The sequence below is a fragment of the Diceros bicornis genome, chromosome 29 (assembly GCF_020826845.1).
Source record: "Diceros bicornis minor isolate mBicDic1 chromosome 29, mDicBic1.mat.cur, whole genome shotgun sequence".
In the NCBI taxonomy this organism is placed as follows: domain Eukaryota; kingdom Metazoa; phylum Chordata; class Mammalia; order Perissodactyla; family Rhinocerotidae; genus Diceros; species Diceros bicornis.
The window spans coordinates 34,556,865-34,572,899 of record NC_080768.1 but is presented as its reverse complement, the minus strand read 5'-3'; the positions used below and the strand labels follow the sequence as shown (position 1 = coordinate 34,572,899).

Below are 16,035 nucleotides of genomic sequence, written 5' to 3'. Positions count from 1 at the left end.
GACTCTGATGTCTTCCAGCCCCTTTTCCTACCTCCCCTCTCCTGCCACCCACCTCCACCAGGCACCTGCAACTCGGCATCTCCCCTCTTAGCAACCTCCCTCCCTCAGTGCCCACCTTGATGTGGAAGGATGACAGAGAAATGTCGGGCCTCCCAGTGGTGCAGCGGAAGCGGAGCTGCTGATCAGCCAGGGGCTCCGGCTCCGGCGAGGGATTCTTGCCGGGGCCCGCGGGCCGTGCGCCCAGCGCTCCTGCCTCCCTCCTCTGGAAGGCTGTGCAGGTCAGGCCCACGTAGCTGTGCGGCTTGATGAGGTAGGCCTCCAGCGCCACGTTCCTCGAGTTCTAGGGACAGGGAACTGGTCACCCCACCACCACAGATATGGTGGGCCTCTCCTGGCCTTCTCCTGCCCGAGACTGCACAGTGCCTCTCTGCAGATCTGCTCAGGCTGTGTCCCCCTACACTTCCTTCCTCACTGTCTTCTCAAGACCTGGCAGCTTTAGTCTGCCATGGAGACTCCTCAGACCCTGGCCAGGACACCTTCTCCTTCCTCCTAAGGCCCTTCCTCCCCCTCACTCACACCCTGCCTCGTATGTTGCTCACCTCTTAACTAGCTCTGCTGCCCCAGCTAAGCCATAGAGCAGGGTCCATGTCCAACCTCCCTATATCTCCTAATGTGCCTAGCACAAGATCTTGCATGTAGAAGGTGCTCTGCTGTGCTTGGTAATTGGTTCACGACCCACCATTGGAAATGTCACCCTCGTCTCAGGGAACAGAAGTCTCTACTACCCGTCACTCCATCACAGTGCTGTCACCCTGCTACCACGCCGTCCTCCTATTCCGTCTACTCCTTTTATCCTTCCTCCTGTTTATGTCCATCGGGCTAGCCCTACTACTCAATTCCCCACCATAAAGTCTTGCGTAACTTCTCCAGTGTCACTGGCCCCCTCTCCTTTGCACTGCCCTGAGCACTTGGAATTTGATTCCACATGTGACTGGGAACTTAGTCACGTTCCGTGTTCTTGCCACCTGGGTGCATGGCAGCTGCACGCTTGGAGGACTTGCTGCTTGAGAGAAGCCTTTCCCTCCTGCATGAGGGCTGGACCCAGTCTGCTCTAAGTTCCCTCCCAGTGCTTGGCCCCCCAAGGAGCTCTCTCCCAGCTGACCCACATTACCACAGAGATGTGCTGGGCGTGGGGGCTCAGGGCGGCCCCCCCGATGCGCTCCAGGGCACCCACGATGCCAGTGCAGGCCTTGTCCTCACGCTGGGCCAGCCACAGCAGGTGCTCGTCCACCAGCATCAGGTTGCTGGCCATGTCCACCATCACCTCCACCAGCTGGGGGGGCGGGGGAGTCACTGAGGGCAGGAGTGGGGTTTGGGAACCCAGGGGCTGAGGCATGAGAGGTCTGAGGAAACTTGGGGGGTTTTCAGGGCCCCCAGAGACCCAGTGGAATCTCACCTCTTTGATCTGGTCAACATAACCCAAAAATTTCTGGATCATCTGAGCCACATAGACCACGTCCATCATGTCGGAAAAGCTGGCGGCCTCGGCCGTGTATACTCGCAACTGGTGGGCCAGGGTCAGTGCATTGGAGGCATTGATGGGCATCTGGGGGTGTTGGGAGAAGAAAGGGGATTGTCCAGTCTTGCTCCTTCTCCCCAGAACTGCCTCCAGGGGTCCCCTCCTCTGTGCTGATGCTCAGGGTGACAGTGCCCTGGCCCATCGATGGGTCTAATCAAGACAGGAGGCACATATGTGGCAATGAGCTCATCATGACCCAGACCACCCGCTCCTCGCACCACGGGCCTATGGACAATGGGACGACCTCACGCTGTCCTTGTTTTCCCCCTGAAGGCTGCCCTTGATGTACTGCGGATAAAGATGTTTGGGGTGGCCCGTGCTTCCCTAGCATAGCCTTGGGGGGAGTCTGAATTCCCTGGAAGAAGGAAAGACAGAGGAGAACAGCCCCATGGCCCCTCACTGTGCCCCCCAAGGACAGAGGAGCAGCTGTGAGGGTGGGCTTCCCCGGCCCCGTGTGGCCTGCAGGTGTCTTCCTGTCCCATTCCCTGGACCCAGATGGGCTGCCCCCGCGCCTCCTCTCCCGGCCTCACCAGCACGAAGGTGTAGAGCACCCGGGTGATGTCGTTGGTGTACAGACAGTGGGAGTAGTCCCCCGGCTCCCAGCGGCCAGCTCGGTCACACCGGCGGGAGGCGCGGGTGCCCGGGGCCCCCCCGCTCAGGGGCACTGAGGTGAAGGGGTACTGTAGGCAAGACTGGTAAGCTGTGATGCCAGCCAGAGTTCGAGGCCACCTGGGGGCAGAGGCGGGAAGTTGCCCATGACCCAGGCTCCTCAGGGTAAGGGTCCCTCCTCTGCCCTTAGAACTGTGATGCCAGACCCCTTGGGACCTGGGAGAAGGATCCAGAAGAGGGGGTTTGGACTGCCCATCAAGGAGTTCCCAAGCTCCACCTTCTAACTCTGTGCTTATTCGGGTAGGGCTGGCACAGGTGCTATGGGAGCGGGACTCAGAGTCCTGAGTTCAAGTCACTTATCCTTCCTGGGCCCCAGTATTCTCAGCTGTACAATGGGCAGAATAATACCTGCCCTGCCTAACTGAGCAGGCCATTGGGATATCAAAATGTGATATTCTCTGTGGGAGAGCTTTGTAAACTAGTAATGTAAGGAAGCAAATAAAAACCTGTGCAGCTCATCTCAGATGGTGATTTTATACAAAAAGATAAAGGTCTCCAAGTACAGCAGTGGGACTTGGAGCTGCATGACAAAAGGAAGTGTTTCTCCATCTTAGAGCAGGTGGGGAGACCCTGGTCACCCGTGTCTCAGATGTGGGGTGGGAACTGGGAGATTGGGTCAAGGGATGGTGTTAGGTCTCTGGGGCAGCAGAGCTGACCGAACCTGAAGTCCCCACGGTTGTTGGCGACGCGCTCCGCGGGGCAGTAGGAGGCAGAGGTCTCCAGCACCACAATCTCCACCTTCTTGCTGGCGTTGCCCTGGACCGTGGACACGGAGCACTCCCATTCGCCTGAGGCCCACACGCCGATGTGAGACAGGGTCAGCTCACTGCAGGCGGGCAGGCGGAGGGCTGGCTCGGTGGGGCACTCTCAGTGGCCATGCCCCCCTCCCTAAGTGCCCCTGGCCTGTCCACCCCCAGGTGCCCTGTCCTGGGGCGGGCAGGGCACGAGCTTCAGTTTCCTTTTTCTTTAATTGAGTGAGGGATACACATACATACTCCTTTAATTCTGATTGGCCTTATGATATTGTTTTTCTGAGCTTCAATTTCCCCATCTTTATCATTGGAGATAACAACACCACTCTTGCAAGTCTACTGGAGAGATTAAGTCTGATAATATAGGTGAGGGCCACTCTATACATAGTAAAAGCACTAAAGAAATGTCAGATATAAGCATTTTTTTCTATCAGGCATTTAATTTCTATCCCTTATCCAGACCATCTGTGACTTAGTCCTGGATTTCCGTAAACGCACATACACGCACACACACACTCTCACACGTATGAACACATGCCCAGGAACATGTCTGGGCACAGCTCCTTTGAGGGGAGGGTGATCAGTCCTGTGGCCACCCGACCCTGTGCTGTGGGCCTGTACCTGGTGATGAAGGTGCAGTCGTGGATGAGGCTCTCAGCCAGAAGGACGCCTGCCTGCTCGTCGCCCTCCATGGGGGCTTGGTTGTGGTACCAGCGGATGCGGGTGTCATTGCCCAGGTAGCTGGCGGAGCACTGGAAGGGCAGCCGGTCACCCTGGAACACCACTTGGCGCAGGGATGGGATGAGGTGGTGCGTGTGCAGCTCCAGGGCCCCCTCTGTGGGAGGAGACACCAGCAGTGAGGCTGACTGCACAGCGTGTGTGCCACACGAGTGAGAATTCAGTAGGGGCAGGGCCAGGTCCCCTCTGTCTGGAGCCCACTCTAGCGGGAAGAAAAAGTCTCCAGAGATAAGAGCACAGGAGAGGAGCAGGCGGGTTTTGGACAAACAAATAAAAATGCTCCTTTCCACAACACACTTGTCACCCCAAGAGGTGGGACCAGATGAAAATATAAACAAAGCAGCAGCCCCAAAGGAAGCGTAGAAGAGCTGACGGAGGACCAGCCCCAGCGGGATGTGAGGGAAAGCACGCCCCAGAGAACATGCACACCACCCAGTAACACTGCAGCACAGGGAGCCTTGGGCCAGCAGGGGCCCTTCGGAGAGGGAGTCGGGCCCGGGGGCAGGCAGGGTGCCCCGCAGGTGTGCAGGGTGAAGATTTGCTCACCGCAGCGCAGCTGGGCCTCCTGGAGGCCGCCCAGAGCCTGGGCGTGTAGGGCACTGGGGTAGGCGCAGAGCGTGCGCTCCGACAGCTGCAGGGAGTGATTCCGGGCCCAGGACAGCAGCCAGCGCAGGCGGCAGTCACACGTCAGGAACTCGGTGCCCAAGTCCCTGCAGAGTGGGGAGAGGGGCCACAGGGCATGGGCTCAGCAGGTGGGGATGGAGCCCCAGGGAAGGAAGGCTGGAGAGGGCACACATGTATACGTGTGCACCACCGGAATCATGGGAAGGCAAATATGGTGGAGTTTCATCCAGTGTCTGTCCTGCCTACTCATAAAGCTGGCCACGGTGGTCATGATGCTTCTGTGTCTCCTTCCCGGGCAGAGGAAGGAAGCAGAGGTCTGAGACCTGGGGCTGAGAATTGGTACTCACACAACCTTCAGGGCTGGCAGCTCATCAAAGACCCCAGGTGGCAGACTGGAGAAGATGTTTCCAGATATATTTCTGCAGGGAGCAGGGAACAGTGAGTTGGGATCTTAGGTCTCCCTGGGCCAGAGGAGGGAGGAGGGAGTGAAGAGAAGGCAGGGACCTGTAAGGGTTTGGTGCTGCCTTCTTCCTCCCAGCCCTCCTTCCCGGGTGAGCCTCCCCTCTCCCCTCCTCCTCACTTCCCGCCCCTCACTCACAGTCGGAGAAGTCTGGGGAGGCCAAGGAAGGTCTCAGAGGTGAGACAGCCAATCCGGTTGTTGGAGAGATCTCTAGAGAGACACACACACACCCTCAGCAAGTTGGCCACATGGTAGCAAATGGATCCGCTTATGAGGGACACACAAGTGTGGCTGGGGATTACGAGGGGAGGGAGGTGAAAGAGGAGATGAGTTGGCTGTGTAGGGGAGGAGGGGAAGCGGAGGGTGGCGAGAAAGGGCAATGGGGTGAGTAGGAGGGGTGGTTGCTCATGGGGTAAGGGGAGGACGGGGGGCTCGGGGGGCAGGACATGCGACTCACAGGCGCTTCAGCTCCCCCAGGCCCAGGAAGGCGCCGGGCTGCACCGTGCTGATGACATTGCTCCTCAGGTCCCTGTGGGAGGCAAGTGAGGAGGCCTCACCTCTCTTGCTCTGGGGCCACGTGCTCCCCTGGGGCAGGGTAGCCTCACTGTCACCAGGAGTGTCAGGAACTCCATTTCCTTCTAAATCCCTGCTCTCCTCAGCACTGGGTGGGAGGTTGGATGAAGGACCCCGCCCCTCAGACAGGTCTCCTCAGACTCTCTGGCCACTGTAAGGGGAACTGGTCAGAAAGACGACAAGGAGGATATAGAAACCAAGAGATGGGATCAGAAGGATGAGGAGCAGAACACGGTGGAAACAAGGAGTCAAGTAAGCAGTGAACTAGGAGTCAGGAAGCCTCGGTTCCACGCGCCCCACCTCTGAGCTTCCCTGAGTATCACCCAGGGCTGCCGTGAGAAGCAATTGAAAATGGATATTATGGTCTTTTGCAAATTGCTATACAAAGGTGAGATCTTCTTGCACCTGGCCCTTGGGAAGTATTTTTACAGCTGTTCTATCCCTGCAGATCTCTCCATTCGACAGGTGAGGAAACAGGTCATGCAGCTGGTTGATGACCACACGGATGCTGACCGGGCCTCCGACTCCAGGGCAGGGCTGTAAATCCCCTGGCCCAGCCCCTCATTCTTCAGATGAGGAAGCTGAGGCCGAGGGGGCATCTGCCCACCTTCCCCCCAAGGTCTCCTAGGAGCCCATGGTGCTGAGAGAAGGCAGCAGAGGAAGCACCATGTCCCAGGGCACAGACAGAACAGAAGACACTGGTGTCCTCTAGGGCTCCATGGGGCCAAGGGCCACCCACCTGGAGGAGTGAATTGCAGGTGAGTCATCAGAGTAGCTTCTGTCCCAGGGTCTGGTGGCTCAAACTCAACCACATGAGTGCAACTTTCCCTCCCCTTCTCACCTCCTCCAAGGGCAGCAGAGACCGGGCTGAAGGATGCCTACCCGGTCCAGCCCAACATGATCAGACCTCTGGGACCACTGAGGACCAAGTTGAGTGCTGGCCCACTGGCCTTCCTCCCCACCCCCATTCTCTGTGTGGGCACAGCCATGGAGAGAGAGGTGCCTAGAGGACCGACCAGCCACTCACCCACCCACTCAAGGGCCACCTGTGTCTTTCCTGAGCCAAACCACAACAGGCTTGCAGCCCCACAGAGCAACTTACCAGAAGGCCTCAGTGCTCAGCCAGCCTCCCCTCCTGGGACCCTGGGATGGGGGCTGCAGCCTCCCTGCTTGCTCCCTGCATTCCAACATCCTCTCTGCCCCCACCTAAGCACCCAGGAGATTATGAGGCCGAGGGCAAGGGTGGAGGATTCCTGGAATAACCAGCCTGTCAAAAGGGCCAGCGGCAGGAAGAAGGAGACTGACAGGGATATCTGGGGTCCACCTGCTTTCCAAGGCCTGGCCACGCCCCCAGCCCAGACCGAGGCAAAGGGCTCGTGGCTTGGCCTGCCAAGGCCTCAGGGACATCTCTGGATTATGGGCAGGAGGGGGTTAACGGGGCTGGCTCCCTACTGGGAGGAGAGGAAATGGGTGTCCAGGATGGGGAGGTGCTGTCCCACCAGGGGGCCTGTTTTTCGCACAGACAGTCCCAGTTGGGGACATAAACACACAGAGAGAGAGAGAGAGAGAGAGAGAGAGAGAGAGAGAGAGAGAGAGAGAGAGGAAGAGAGGAAACACCCTGCTCACCCTGCCATGGCCAGGGGTCCTCATCCCTCAGCTCCCTCTCACACCAAGGCCTCCACAGCCCTGAGCCCTTGAGAAAGAAGTGAAAGCCACCAGAAGGGCTGGCTCTCTAGAGGAGGGATGGCTTCCATACCCAGGCGTGCTGGGAGGTGCCTCAGTGCCTGGCGCCCGCAGGGAATGTGCAAGCACAGACCCTAGAACACTCACGCAGAGTGGAGACAGGAGATGGATGGGATAAGTGCCCCGCCTGCCCAGGGGTGTCCTTCCTGCCCATCACCCCCTTTTGCTGCCCAGATCCCTGCCCTCACAGCCCCCTCTCTGATGCTGTTCCAGCATGTGCCCCCTGGCCCCTGTTGGGGTCTGGCCATTCTCAGGGCTCTGCCTCCCACCCCCATGCGGGGGACAGGCAGAGGGAAACACATTCCTCATTGTGTCACTTCCCTTCATGGGCTGCCAAGGGGCTGAGGCCGCAGCCCCCCGCCCCTTCCCTCTCCGCTCACTTGTGTTTATTCTCATTTCCTCCCCAGCCCCCCTGGAGAACCCCCACCCCGCCTGCCCCACTGATGCTCTGCAGATGGGAGCAAGGCACCCGCTCGGGCCCCAGCCCCTTCCTGCCCTGGATTTCCTGCAGCCTGGAGCCATGCCGGGGCCTTCTGAGAGGACAGCTTCCATCAAGTGTTGGCATTCTTTCCCCCTTGCCTCATGCCCGCAGAGTGGCTTCAGGGGTGACCACGGCAGCTCCTCAAGTACCCTTGGGAGTTGGCCTGGTGGCGCAGGCTGGCTAGTCCTGGGTCCTCTCCTGAAGGGCACAGGCCAGGGGCTGCTCCCTGGGCTGAGCTCTGACAGCCTGATGAGTTCTGGCCTCAGGGGCAGCTAATGCCTCCTGGTCCCTAAGGGAGGGGAAGCAGCGCTGGGGCTGCACCCTCCCTAGGGGCAGGAGAAAATGCTACCATAGAACCTGGATGTTTTTTCTGGACCTGCGAGGCCCCTATAGGTTCTGTACCTTTCTTGCTTAGCACATCCTTTTGAAAATCTGATGACGGCTAAGTACTCCTGCCTCAGAAAAATGCACTATACCCAACATTATGCATATTTCAGGGGGCTTGTGGAACCTGGGTTATGAACTCCTGCTCTGGATTGTCTCATCTGATCCCTTCATTTCTTAGGTAAGGTCACAAGGATGCATATATGTTCCTATGCTGTGGAATCTCCTGCCTCCTTTCTGCTTCCACAGAGCCCTGGGAATGGGGCAGCATCTGGATGGAGCCTCCCCTCCCCACTACCCCTTGCCCACCCCAGACCAGCTCCCTTGACTCTGGGCACACCCCTCTCCCTGTATCTATGTCAATATGGAGGAGAAGGACCCCGTATGGCAAAAGTCGGTGGGGGGGATTCCTGGGAGCAAATCATACCCTATGCCCCTCTTGGGAAAACAGAAACTCAGGAAGCTGAGTGTGTGAGAGTGAATATGTGAGCACAAGCAATAAAACAACAGATTGATAAGTCTGACCTAATAAAAATTTAAAATTTTGGCTTTATAAACGACACCATCAAGAAAGTGAAGGCCAACCCGTGGGATGAGAGAAAATGTTTACAAATCATATATCTGATAAGGGACTTCTATCCAGAATATATAAAGAACTTGTACAACTCAATAATAAAAAGACAGGTAACCCAGCCAAAAAAATGGGCAAAGGATTTGAATAGACATTCCTCCAAAGAGGATACACAAATGACCAATTAATGCATTAAAAGATGCCCAACACCATTAGTCACGAGAGAAATGCAAATCAAAACCACAATGAGATACCACTGCACATCCACTAAGATGGCTATGAGAAAAAGGACAGACAACAGCAGTGTGGTGAGGATGTGGAGAGACTGGAGCCCTTATATATCATTGGTGGGAGTGTAAAATGGTGCAGCCACTTTGAAAACAGTTTGGCAGTTGGAGTTACCCTATGACCCAGCAATTCTACTCCTAGGTATATATCCAAGAGAAGTGTCCGTACATCCACCCAAAAGCCTGTCCAGGAATGTTCACAGCAGTATTATTCATAATAAACCAAAATGTGGAAACACCCCAAATGTCCATCAATTATTGTTGAATAAACAAAATGTGCTATATTCAGAGTGGAATATTATTAGGCCATAAAAAGGAATGAAGTGCTGATACGTGCTGTAATATGGATGAACCGTGGAAGCATTATGCTAAGCGAAAGAATCCAGTTACAAAAGATTACACATTGTAATTCCGTTTATATGAAATGTCCAGAATAGGCAACTCTATAGAGACAGAAAGTAGATTAGTGGTTGCTTAGGGCTGGGGATAGCGGTGGAGGGCTGGGGAGTGACTGCTAATGATTCAAGGTCTCTTTGGGGATGATGAAAACGTTCTAAAATTAGATGATGATGATGATGATTGCACAACTGTGTAAATATACTAAAAACCACTGGATCATACACTTTAAATGGGTGAGCTTTATGCCATGTAAATTATATCTCACTAAAGCTGTTAAAAGAGCGTGTGAGTTCATATGACAGAGTGTGCGTGTGCGTGTGCGTGTGCGTGTGTGTGTGTGTGTGTGTGTGTGCACCACGTTCGTACAGGGTGGGGCGGCACTAAGTTGGCTCCCTCTGGCCCCCACAGACCTCCCTGCCTGTGGGTTTGAAAACCAAATTATAGGTTTGGAGGCCGCAGAACAGCTCTCCCTGGGCCCTCCAGGACTTCCAGGGTTCATTAGAAAGCGGGGGCTGGCTGAGAAGGGGGCCAGCACACTCCAGCAGGTATAGAGGTTGTGCGGGGGAGGAGAGGCCCAGAGGAAAGCCAAGAAGGTCCTAGCCTCCCTCCCAGCCCCGGGCCCCGGGCCCCTCTAGTCTCTGATATCATCCAAGAGCTATTTATCGAGCACATGCACTGAGCCAGGCATCGGGGCTACCACAGCAAGAAGACGGCTGTCCTCAAACCCATGAGCCCCCCTTCCCGGGCCCTCAGCGGCCGCGTTCCTCCTCAGCGTGAGCGGGGCTGGGAAGGGGAGGAGGGACAGAGCCCGGAGGCCTTACCCTTGGCCCCGCCCACAGATTAATGGAAACCACCTGGCGGGTGAGCGGCACTCCGCCCCCAGGCCCCCACTTGCCATCATTCCCATGAGCATCTGCTTCTAATGAGTGCCCCAGCACCGCTGCATACCAGCCCCCGGGGCTCATTAATCTCATTAGGCAATGACAAATCATGCCGGGGCTGACCAGGCTCCCCTCCCCAGGCCCTGTCCTCTAGGCGTGCACAAGCCTCTGGGGGCGGGCGTCCACATAGGTCCACTCACTTGCATGCACGCCCAGACTCGCTCGCTCCCTTGGCCTCTTCTGGGGACTGTCTGCCCTGTGGCCAGCTCGGTCCCTGGTCTGGGGGCTTCTCCCTGTGACTGGGGCGCCCTCGGGGCCCTAGAAAGTCTTCTGGCAGCCTGCTCCCTGTTGAATGGGCGTGGTGGGGGATCTGGGCAGAGATGCGAAGGACCAGATGAATGAGCCATCCTCCAGCGCTCTCGGCACGTGCATTTCAACTACACAGGACCGCCTGCCTGAGGCCAGGACACTCGGGACAAATCCTATGCAATAAGGGGGCCCGACAGAACATCTCGCGAGGTGGAGCTCTTCCCAGGAGAAGGGAACGGCCATTCCGTCCCAGGCTCTCTTCGTAGTTGAATTCATCTCTGCCCATGACAACCTGTCAGGGGGTCCTGCATTGTCCCGTTTTCCAGATGAGAAACCCGAGGCTTGGACAGAAGGTAAATGACAGAGGCGGGATTCAATCCCAGGCCTCTTTTTACTCCAGATCAGACTTCTGTGCCCTTTTATCGCCTGCCCTCCCACACTAGAAGCTTTTCCTCTGGGCAACAAACAGGCTTGTCCATGCTGAGGGGTGGCGGGATACAGAGAGGAGGGCTCAGAGACGGGACTTCACACACATCTGGGAGCTTCTGTACCCTCCTGGGTTGGCCATAAACTGCCTCTGCTGCACTATGTTTCAGGTTTTCTGGTCCATCCTTCCTGGCTGATAGAGCCCCACAAGGTGTGTCCCTTATCCCCACCCTCACCCCCAGCCTCTCTGGGCATGCGTGCTCCTGTGAGATCATCTCAGGCACGTTCCCACTTGGCACCGTCTCCCTCCCCAGCCTCAAGGCCCCACACAGCAAAACAGGGACCATGCAGACCTGCTCCCCCTACACACTCACACTCGACTCATTCCCAGTGGCCAGAGGGGCGCTCAGCACAGGGAGGGAAGGCCGGCACTTTCTGGAGCAGCCCAGACCGCCATTTCAGTTATTAGACTAGGCCCCCACCCTCCCACGGGACTTGCTGCTTCTGGACTGTGGGACGTTAAGCTGCCATGGACTCAGCTGCCCAAGCCTGGATGTCTGAGCCTGACAGGACAGAGAGATCAGTGTTTCCTGGCACCAACTGTACGCCAGGCCACGGCGTCTCATTTGTGATGAATAGGCCCACAGTCTAGGGGTCATCTGGTCCACTGATTCCCAACCCTGGACGAGCATGAGAATCGCCTGCATACCTTGTAAAAAATTCCCAGGCCCCTTCCGACCTGATGAATTAGCATCTCCAGGAGCGGGGCACAGGACTCTCCCACCCCTGGGTTGTGATGATTAGTTCTCTGTGTCCACTTGGCCAGGATATAGCACCCAGTAACTTAATCAAACACTAATCTTGGTGTTGCCTTTGTATCCCTGGGAGGCATGGGCACCTGCTGATGACAGCACACCCCTCTGCCCAGAGGCCTCCCCTCCTCTGGAAAGCCCAGCCACACCATTGGGCTCTGATCTTTTCCTTCTCATGCAGCACTTGTGGTATCACACACACACATGTCCAAGGATCATAGAATGTTAAATCCATAATGCACGTGACCAATCACCCTATTCCCCCTTTTTACAGGTGAGGAAACCGAAGCCCCAAACCTGGCACCCTCCCCTGCATCACTCTGACCTCATCTCCTACCACCTCCCAGTCACACAGCCTTTCTTCTGTTCCTCAAACTCGCCAGACCCAAGGGCCTGCCAGCTGCTGCTCTCTCTGCCCCTCCATGTTCCTCCCTCATTCAGGTCTTGAGCTCAGTCACATTATCACGAGGCCTTCCCTGACCTCACTACATAACCCCCCCACAATTGCTTTCGATCGCCCTCTCCCTGGCTTGTTTTTCTGTGCAGCACTTCTCGTCTCCTGACATAATATACACTTATTTGCTATTTTCTGGGTCCCATCAGTAGAGGGTAAGTCCCATGAGGGCAGGCATTTGGTCTATCGTGTTCACTCCCAGTGACTAGGGCAGTGCCCAGCTTGGCACACAGCGGGGGCTCCATAAAAATCTCTAGAATGAATGACCAGAATGATTCCTAGCAGAGCAGAGGCTCAAACCCAGGATTTTGAATTCTCACTCGCCCAGCGCTCCTTCCATATCATGTGACTCAGCAGTTAGTCATTATTCTTTGACTATTGTCCCATTTTCCTCTGGCTGCTCTCCATGCTTTGAAGTCACCTGCTGTACGGTGCTGGCAGAGGAGTTGATTCAGTGTGTTGGCCTGGGTGGGAAGGAGAGGACCATCTTTTCATCTTCATCTGAAAATTTACCCCCATGAGACTGAAGGACAAGAAGGGGGCAGACCCAGTGGGTCTCTGACTGATAAAGATGGAAGATGTCAGCGAGGCCATGAGAGGCTCAAAGCGGTGTTCACTCGTGATGAGGGGAAGGGGGACCAGCTCTGGGCATGACTGGCCCTCGTGGGGCAGGGCAGAGTGCTGCAGGCAGCTGCGGTTCATCTTCCTCCAAAAGATCCCTGGAAGGAGCGTCTGGTTTCCTGCCACTCAGCCCTCTGAGACCAAGCCTGGGCTAGGTGTAGGAATCAGAGCTCCTGAGAGCTTAACTGCTGCAGGAGATGAAAACGTCCCCTATTTGTTCGTACCAAGGAGACTTGTAAATAGCAGCTTGGTGGCAGCCCTTTCTCCTTGTTTGGACCACCCGTCTGTGAGCTGCAGAGCAGATGGTCAGAAGGACCTGGTCATGGAGCTTCGTGCATACACCACAGTCAGCATCCTGAGATCCCCTCCCACCCCAGCACGCCCCAGACCAGACAGAACACGCTCTGCCTTTCGGCCCCAAATGTGGGTTTTCCCCTTCCCACTCCCACTAACCCAGCTGACCATCAAGCTTTCCTCACGGTCTCCTCACAGCGGGTTTGGGGGAGAGGCTTTCCCTTCCCCTGTGAAGACTTAATCATAAGACTGTTGTCGTGGTTAAAGATCTAAACTCCATGTCACGGAGATATTGCATCTCTATTACCCTCGAACACTCCAGCTTTGCTGATCCCTCCTTTGGACTTTACAGAAACCCCAACCTACTTAATTCTAATATATATGGCTTTGTCTGTGGTCTCCACTAGGTTGTAATCTCTTTGGATCTTTGAGAGCAGGCTTCATGCCTTATTCTTTTGTGCCTTCCATCACACTGAGCCAAGCATTTTAGGCAAAATGGTACTAGAGGGGACAGGGGCCCTGTTGGAGGACTTGGGAATGCCCAGCAGTGTGGGAGCAGAGATAGGAGAGAGGAGGTTGGAGGTGGAGGAGACAGCAAGGAGCAGGCTCCAGGAGGAACAGGAGGCCCAGGTCTTCTGTGGAGGAGACGGGACCCAGAGGTGCTGTACAGGCTGTGGTTGCAGAGATGACAACCCAACAGGGAATTGAGAGGGGGGTTGATTCAATCCCCTCATCTGGAGGTTCAGTGACTTGCCTGTGACCCAGTCCAGTCCCCAACTCTGGGAAGAAGGTTCTTTCAGGCTAGCAGGGCCCTTGTGGACTTGAGTCCAACGCCAGCTCACCCTGGGCTGGCAGGGCAGCTGGAGGATGCTGTTGCTGATGCAGCTCTAAACCAGGTGGTGGGGGTGGGGGTGGGGGGAGATTTGGATATGAGCCGCTTTCCCCACCCTCAGCCCAGGGCTCTGGTCCCTTGAGGCTTTGTTTGTTGATTGTTTTTAGGGAAGGAGGAAAGAGGCCGCAGGCACACTAAAGCCTGTCTCAGCCCTTGATGCTGGGCCCCAGCTGGGAGGAGCAGGCGGCTTCTGGCCAGCTGAGGGGCTCAGCCCTCACGGCTAATTGCTCATTACACAGCATTAATGAGCTTCCCCTAGCCCCATCTCTGCCCAGACCAATGAGGTTTCCCTACTTTCCTCTGCTGTAGCTGGTGAAGGAGCTAGCCCTCTGTCCCAGACCAGCCCCTCTCTGCCCTCCACCTGGTGGTCCAGTCCTCAGCAGGGTCCCAGTGGGTCTGACCCTTCCTTCCCCTTAGAAGGGAAGTTCTGGGTTGTGGGGTCCCTCAGCAACTGGTGTTCCTCATCTCTCTGCACTGACCTCTTGGCCACGACCACCATCTCCCACCTCGCCCCAGCACTTACAACTTCTCCAGCAGGGACAGTCCCAAGAAGGATCCATTCCGGAGCCCAGTGATCTTGTTGTTGCTCAAGAGCCTGAAGGAACAGGAGAAGATACAGGAGAATGTGCCGTTACAAGCTGGGAAGTGCGGCTGGAGTGGGGAGCCAGTTTCACCATTACAGCCATGTGGCAGTCTGGATAAATGGCGCCCCTTGAAGTTGTGCAAGGCAGCAGCCCCACCCTCTGTTCCAGGAGATTATAGGGAGGGGCCAGTGAATGCTTCAGGCAGAACGGTCAGCCCATTGAGCCCCAAGGCAGACAGTTCACCTGCCCTGGGTTCCCCCAAGGCCTGGATCTGACCTAGAGCTCTGTATGCAGGTGCCCTGAGCCCTTGTGAAGTTGCAATGCCCCCTGTACACCTTGGAACCACAGGGCCGAGCCCACAGCGCCCCCTTCCTGCCGTCCACATCTCTGTCTTGCTCAAGCCCTCATCCCAATCTCCTGAGGGCAGCGGTGGGGAGAATGGCTTGCACTGGCTCAGGGCTCTGGCAGGGGAAACAGGAAGCACAGCAGGTGTGGAGGCAGGTGAGAGGAGCTGCCCTTCTTTGGGGTCTCCAACACTCTCTCTGTGAGCTGAGGCCCTCACCGGAAGGGGACCACTCCCAGCCCTCAAAGGCCCCCAACTCAGAGGGCCCGGATGCCCTGGCCTCCCCTAGCCTGTCTGCAGCCTTGGCAGAAAAGTGATGGAGCCCTGGGCCTGAGGAAGCCCCAGCCTCGGCCTTGGCTTCTGCCCCCTCAGAGCTCTGTTTATGTGTTTGTTTGTATTTAGGGGAGGAGGAAAGAGGCCCCAAGCTTCTGACTGAACCCACTCTGCCCACCCACTCAGCGTTTCTCTGCCAGGCTCCCCACAGGGAGGACAGAGTTCCAGACCAGCCAAATAGCTCATCCCTTGAGTTAATTGCTTATTAAAAAGCTTTAATGAGCCTCTCAGCCCAAACTCTTGCCTGCCCTGGGCTGAGGACAAGAGTTTCCCTTCTTTGCTCTTAGTGGTGGACCTGGGACAGCCAGAAGTGCAGGCCTGGGGCCTTCTCCCAACTGGGGAGCCTCTGGACTGGACAGTAAGGGAGAGGGCAGAGGTTGGGGACCAGACATGAGAGGAGATGTCAAGGGATCTGCCCCAAAGCTTCCTGGAAGTGGGTGGGTGACTATGCCACGCCAGGTGGTGAGAGGAGCCCAGACATCTGACGTCCCAGCGACTCTATGTTCAAGAGGCTCGTGGAGAACAGACAGCGGCCAGGATGGAGGCCAGAGTGGAGGCAGGCTTTCTGGGTCAATAGGAAGGAGTGGAGACATCATCTCCTTCCTCCTTTCTCCCCTCTCCAGATAGACCCCTCCTACCCCTCTGGTCTTGGCCTAACAGCCCCTCCTATGGTGACATTTCCCAGCAGGGTCTGAAGGGTGACTGTGTGGAGGGGTTTGGGGGACAATGTTGGGTTTCCAGAGTGCCTCACACACACACATAACATTATCTTGATATTTCAAATAGTACATCACAGTAGTCATTATATGACCAATTAGAACTTTCA

At 56.3% G+C, this 16,035-nt stretch overlaps 1 protein-coding gene across 1 annotated transcript in view; it reads right to left on the bottom strand.

Moving 5' to 3' along the window:
- Positions 1 to 16,035, bottom strand: part of ADGRA2 (adhesion G protein-coupled receptor A2) — a 33,486-nt gene that overhangs the window by 6,577 nt on the left and 10,874 nt on the right. The window contains exons 2-12 of the mRNA XM_058525204.1: positions 14,473 to 14,544; positions 5,280 to 5,351; positions 4,961 to 5,032; positions 4,710 to 4,781; positions 4,285 to 4,448; positions 3,622 to 3,835; positions 2,910 to 3,074; positions 2,110 to 2,308; positions 1,457 to 1,606; positions 1,172 to 1,333; positions 116 to 340 (exon numbers count right to left, since the gene is read on the bottom strand). Coding sequence (XP_058381187.1) covers positions 116 to 340; positions 1,172 to 1,333; positions 1,457 to 1,606; positions 2,110 to 2,308; positions 2,910 to 3,074; positions 3,622 to 3,835; positions 4,285 to 4,448; positions 4,710 to 4,781; positions 4,961 to 5,032; positions 5,280 to 5,351; positions 14,473 to 14,544 — 1,567 coding nt within the window. The remainder of the gene's footprint in view (positions 1 to 115; positions 341 to 1,171; positions 1,334 to 1,456; positions 1,607 to 2,109; positions 2,309 to 2,909; positions 3,075 to 3,621; positions 3,836 to 4,284; positions 4,449 to 4,709; positions 4,782 to 4,960; positions 5,033 to 5,279; positions 5,352 to 14,472; positions 14,545 to 16,035) is intronic.